Below are 6,796 nucleotides of genomic sequence, written 5' to 3' on the forward strand. Positions count from 1 at the left end.
CTTCCAAATGCAAAGCATTTTGGTTTAAAATGTGATTGATTTAATCTTAAATTTAACATACTGTAATTGACATAGGCTAATGCCAAATTTAAAGGAATAGTCTACCCTTTTGCCATATTAAAGGGATAGTTCGGCCAAAAACGATATTAAACCCATGATTTACTCACCCCCAAGCTGTCCGAGTTGCATATGTCCATCGTTTTTCAGACAAACACATTTTCGGATATTTTAGAAAATATTTTATATCTTTCAGTTGATTAAATGTAATGTTACGGGGTCCAGCAATAGTCCACGACCTTCAAGTCCAAAAAAAGTGCGTCCATCCTTCACAAATTAAATCCAAACGGCTCCAGGATGATAAACAAAGGTCTTCTGTGGGTAATCCGTGCGGTGTTGTTGTAGAAATATCCATATTTAAAATGTTATTAACGTTATAAACTACCTTCCGGTAGCGCCGCCATCTTAGACTCAGGAGAGAGTATTAGCGTAAGTGTACGCACTTTTCTTAGTGACGTATGACAAATTCGGAGGGCGGGGGCACAGAGCAGCAGCAGAGAAACTCTGTACGCTGCGTAAGCTCTCATCCTGAATGCGGATCACTCCAAGATGGCGGCGCTACCGGAAGGTAGTTTATAACGTTAATAACATTTTAAATATGGATATTTCTACAACAACACCGCACGGATTACCCACAGAAGACCTTTGTTTATCATCCTGGAGCCGTTTGGATTTAATTTGTGAAGGATGGACGCACTTTTTTTGGACTTGAAGGTCGTGGACTATTGCTGGACCCCGTAACATTACATTTAATCAACTGAAAGATATAAAATATTTTCTAAAATATCCGAAAATGTGTTTGTCTGAAAAACGATGGACATATGCAACTCGGACAGCTTGGGGGTGAGTAAATCATGGGTTTAATATCGTTTTTGGCCGAACTATCCCTTTAAACTATGTTATTACCTCAACCTAGACAAATTAATACATACCTATCTTTTTTCAATGCGTGCACTGTACAGCGCGTTGTGAATGTGTTAGCATTTAGCCTAGCCCCATTCATTCCTATGGTACCAAAAAAAAGTTTTATTTTGTGGCACCATACTTACTGGTATAACTCCTCATGTAACAGTCTTTAAATAGGGAAAATACGGAAGTGTTTGGTGGCTTCCCTGTTTGGTACCATAGGAATGAATGGGGCTAGGCTAAATGCTAACACATTCACGAAGCGCTGTACAGTGCACGCATTGAAAAAAGATAGATATGTATTAATTCGTCTAAGTTTAGGTAATAACATAGTTTAATATGGCAAAAGGGTAGACTATTCCTTTAACGTATAACAAGAATGAACCTACATTATACGTCCGGCATCAGCTTGTCTAAATTATGTGACAAGCCCAAGTGACAGTCCAGGTTATTGGAAACCTCACGGGAGACTTTCTAGACAAATACTGGATTGATGAGACCTGACAGACAACACCAAACGTCAGCCACCCCCAGTGCTTATCTGAGCATCTTTTCTCCACTATCCACTAATTGGCTTAAACGAGTTGGAAGGGTTTGCATCATCCCTGTAGTCTTACTCGGGTGTCCCCTGGTTTTCCCTCAGCGCCTGTTCGAAACGAAAGTCACTTTTGCTCTTTGTTAGCATTTTTGATCACTGTGGGTGTTCTTCACAGATGGCAAAACGAATAATTCTGAGTTTTATTCACTACTGTTTCTGTTTGGCTTTATGTTACAGGCTTCTCCCGCCGCCCTGGCAAAAAGTGTCTTAGCTGAGGTCCCGAACCAGGTGGTGGATTATTACAACAGTAAAGGAATCAAGCCCAAGTGCCCCATCGAGTACGAGTCTTCCAGGACGTTCGGTCACTAAAGCGTTGAACCCACGAGCTGTCGCTCGATCCCCAAAATAGCACGTTTCTGTGAATTTGAAAAACAAATCTGTTCTACTCTATTGCATTTGCATGCGTAGACTGTGAGACTTGCATAAGTGTTGCAATGCTACCATTCCTATTATGTACATGCGCACATGTACAGACCCGAAATGTATGAAGAGAAGCACCAAGATGTCTGACCTAAGCATGATGACTGGGACTTATTTAGTGTGTGGATTATCTGTTGGTTTCTTTTATATAAAAGTTTATTGAGATTTTGCTAAATTTCGTAATGTTCTTACATTGTAAAGCATTTTGGATCCTAGAGAATAGCTACTTGAATTAGTTATATATGAATATATATATATAATATATATATATATATATACAGTAAATGTGGATATGATATGATATGCTTTGTTTCTCTCTGTATATATTTTTGTCCTATTTTACAGATTCAGGGTCAGGTGCATGATTGTATTTTGCATGTTAATAAAAAAACAGCCTTGTTTTTTAATGGTTCCCTTGGGGCTATCATATTGTGATGCTCCTCTCCTAACAATGTCCACATGCAAGACTTTAGAACTTGAAGTATTTTTCGGTAGTTTTAAGTTATGATGTACTGAAGACTGTTTGAAAAAAAAAACTTTGTGCTATGAATGATGCATTTGTGGGGTTTTAGACAGAAATGTAAGTAAAATAAAATATCAGCTAAAAATGTTTACATTTGAACCTTTGAAAGATAAAATGTTTATTTATTTATATATGAAGAATTCAGATGCAAAACCTTCTAACTGCGTCAGACATGTTTTCGTGTAGGCCTAAATGAGCATTTTTATCAAGCTCGTATGTTTAGGTTCAGTAAATTCACTTTAATGGCAATGTTAAAGTTTATTAGTCAGTAATTGAAATGCCTTATTTTTACAAATGTCACTTTTTGAAATGAAAATTGTATTTTACCGCAAATTTTCCACTTCTAATAAAATCCACTTCTTTGAGAAAAAAAATAAAGATGCATCTCGAAACATTGTAAATAGTGAAACTGAACCACACATTAGGGGGCGCTGTGATGAATGTGTTTGCCACATTTGGGTTGTATACAGGTCCACGTACTCACAAGGGACCAAAGTTGAAATGTGATCCAAGGTCAGTTCACATTTACAGTTTTCTGTTCACTCTTGGGACTGAAAATGGATCGGGCGTTTATCGGATTCTGCATAAAAAACTGCATTTCTGAATGGCCTGACACCGTGGGTGTGCATTATTTTCGAATAATTCAAAGGACCGGAGTCAATTATTTCGCTAATGCCACGTTTACCAAAAACATTGGTAAACGTGGTTTACAGAAATATAATCAACACTCATGGAACATTTCTCAGCCAATCAGAATAACGCATTCAACAGCCCTGTGGTATAATTTATAATAACGCATACCAAGAGCATTCAGTTAATCTAATTTTCTCATTTTTGACAGAGGTGGCGTTTAGCAGCTTTTGCATCTGAGCTTTTCATACATTTTATTTATTAATGCCATTCCAGCATGTATGACAATGGTGAAAACAGGTTAATAGTTGATCTACACACAAGTTTGGCCATTAAAGTGTTTTAAATTTACTAAAATGCAGTCATAGACGTTTTTTTTTTGTGATGAACATGTTGAAATTTTATAAAAAATCTCATATTGGGTTTCATTCCAACAAATGGTTTTAAATAACTTTGGATCAGCAGTTCCTTTAGATCCTTTTTTGTCAACAATAAAGGCTAAAAATGATAGCTTGAAATGGTTGGTTTATATTTCATTGGTGGCACGTGTACTTTCTAATTAAATGTATTATTTTCCTAGGCAGTTTCATTGCTGTCACAGAGCTGAGAACTGTACTTTACAGACTGCTAGACGTTCTCATTATAGACACTGTCAGGGGACAATTTCAGTAAATGTAAAATACAAACATCTACAGTACGCTACGCAGATCCTCAAACTGTCATGACGCACACCAGCAGACCTGCTGTAAACCTCTGATGAGCTCCTGAGAGTCTCCTGAGAGATTTAACACACCCCAGCTTTCCCCTGGAGGACCATCTACTGTTTAGTTACGACACCCTTCAAAATCATAATGATAAATTGCACACAAAACTGTGTGCTCTGAAGACTTTCAAATAATTCTGGATCACATTTATAGTAAAAAATACAGATTTTTTTTGTAACAGACGACACAGAATAGATTAATACTAGAAACACAGTATTGACTAAATATATCTGGATCTCAATAGTCAAGTTCTGAAGGTACATATTAGTTTAAAGGGTACCGCCCCAGTGACAGCTTTTGAACCTTTTGTCTGTCAGTGTATCCCTGTTCTCAATCTTAAATAAAAACCTCACAAATACCCTGTCAACCATGCTGTCAACCACATCCACATATTGGTCTCTGAAGACTCTCTCACTTTCTTTACTTCATTCTACTTCTTTACTCCCTAAATGCCGGCACGGTTCATTTGAGTTGTATTGGGTCCATCACTGATCGTCCATCTAAAGGCAGTCACAACTTCCTCCATCATTACATAAACATGCTTTCTTAAAGAGGACATATGAAGTTGCTAAAAAAATATCGATTTTCAGTATTTGGAGTAATGCAATGTGTTTACATAGTTTAAAGTAAAAAAAAAACATTATTTTCCACATACCTTACATTATTGTTGCTCCTTTATGTCCTGCCTTAAAGGGATAGTTCGGCCAAAAATGATATTAAACCCATGATTTACTCACCCCCAAGCTGTCCGAGTTGCATATGTCCATCGTTTTTCAGACAAACACATTTTCGGGTATTTTAGAAAATGTTTTAGATCTTTCAGTTGATTAAATGTAATGTTAAGCCGAAAGTATACTAGGGACGTCCGCGTATGCGCGCCGTCCGCATGACGTCATTTTCGTCATCAGGAGGGTCCGCGGCCGGCCGCGCGGACCGTCCGCGTGCAGCCCAAAATTTGAGACCGCGCGGACAGTGCGCGTACAGTCCGCGTACGACAGCGCATGCGCGAGAAAATATTTAGACAGGACACTCCACTATAAACAATTATACAAAGGAAATAGACAGCATTTGCACACACACTATCGTTTTTCTTCTGTAGCCTCTTATGGAACGGCTGAAAATCCACAAGGGGGCGCATTTGTTCCTCAGACGTTGCACAATAAACATGACATCCATTATAAATTATAAATGACATTTCATTATAAATCGCGAATGAAAAGTGAGATTCGAACGAATGTCTGTTAGTGAACTTATTGTATACACTATTTATATCGTAATTCGGTCAGAAACGTCAAGATTGTGAGATGAACAAATCGTTTTGGATTAAAAGGCTTGGATATTCCATTTCCTTGGACTTTTGGGGATTTATGAACAATTTGTTTTGGACAATTTTACCGAAGCGGATAAAGGAAAGATTTTGAAGGTAAGTAAATATCCTAAATCGGCGCCGCCCGGTTCAGGTAACTAACAACTAGATTACAGTTTTATGACTGCTAAAAATCATATTATGCTTTCTGTGTGCGCTTATTGGAATCCCGAAAGTCTAAGCTTTACAACGATGTGCCGCATGACCGTATATTTTGAAGATTTAATGCTTCAAAGTTACAATGACGTAATGCAGCCTCACGTGCAAGGGAGGGGGTGTGCCGTGTACGGCACAGTGTTCCTTATCAGGTTAACTTTTACTTCTTCCAAGAACAGAAAGCTGTGGAGCATGTTTGTTTGATTCCTGTTCTTTGTTGTCTTGTTGTTTTTCCTAAACTGTGTTTGCAATGGTGGATCAGTTACTTTTCTTCACCTATCCTAATGTTTTAATGTACTGTAAATGTCGCCAAATCAGTGCTGCCCTGACAGCCTGTTAGACGAATAATTTGAATAAGAAATCATTTGTATTGCGTATAGTGTCGAACGCGGCCATCCGCGTGTAGCCGCGGGGACTATACTCGGAAAGCTGCTCGGACGCGTGCGCGCGCGAGCCGGACGCGGAAAAAAAGTATACCCGGCCCTTTACGGGGTCCACGACCTTCAAGTCCAAATAAATTGCATCCGTCCTTCACAAATTAAATCCAAACTGCTCCAGGATGATAAACAAAGGTCTTCTGAGGGTAATCCGGGCAGTTTTGTTGTAGAAATATCCATATTTAAAACTTTATTAACGAAAATAAATACCTTCCGGTAGCGGCGCCATCTTAGTCGCGTCCGCATTCAGGATGAGAGCTTACGCAGCCTACGGAGGCTACTCTGCTGCTGCTCTGTGCCCCCGCCCTCCGAATTTGTCATACGTCACTAAGAAAAGTGCGTACACTACGCTAATACTCTCTCCTGAATACAGAAGAGTCAAGATGGCGGCGCTACAGGAAGGTATTTATTTTCGTTAATAAAGTTTTAAATATGGATATTTCTACAACAACACCACACGGATTACCCTCAGAAGACCTTTGTTTATCATCCTGGAGCCGTTTGGATTTAATTTGTGAAGGATGGACGCACTTTTTGGACTTGAAGGTAGTGGATTATGGGTGGACCCCGTAACATTACATTTAATCAACTGAAAGATCTAAAACATTTTCTAAAATACCCGAAAATGTGTTTGTCTGAAAAACGATGGACATATGCAACTCGGACAGCTTGGGGGTGAGTAAATCATGGGTTTAATATCATTTTTGGCCGAACTATCCCATTAATGAAACACACTGATTTAGAAAGTTAATTGTTCTGAAAAGCAAGGTGTGCTCTGATTGGAGAGCTATCCAGTGCATTGTGATTGGCCAAATACCTCAGGAGTATAACATAAATGTTACGCCCCCTTACCAAAAAAGAGCCAATACATGGCGGCGACAATAATATCACAGGAAGAATAGTTGTGTATACAATTTGGTGGTGTTATATAATTCTTCG

General features: G+C 38.7%; 1 protein-coding gene across 1 annotated transcript in view; it reads left to right on the forward strand.

Annotated features, from left to right (window-relative positions):
• Positions 1-3,634, forward strand: part of cpne4a (copine IVa) — a 79,454-nt gene extending 75,820 nt beyond the window's left edge. The window contains exon 16 of the mRNA XM_065298596.2: positions 1,739-3,634. Within this exon, the coding sequence (XP_065154668.1) occupies positions 1,739-1,870 (132 nt within the window). The 3' untranslated portion in view covers positions 1,871-3,634. The remainder of the gene's footprint in view (positions 1-1,738) is intronic.
• Positions 3,635-6,796: the final 3,162 nt, after the last annotated feature.

Source organism: Paramisgurnus dabryanus, chromosome 13, assembly GCF_030506205.2.
Source record: "Paramisgurnus dabryanus chromosome 13, PD_genome_1.1, whole genome shotgun sequence".
In the NCBI taxonomy this organism is placed as follows: domain Eukaryota; kingdom Metazoa; phylum Chordata; class Actinopteri; order Cypriniformes; family Cobitidae; genus Paramisgurnus; species Paramisgurnus dabryanus.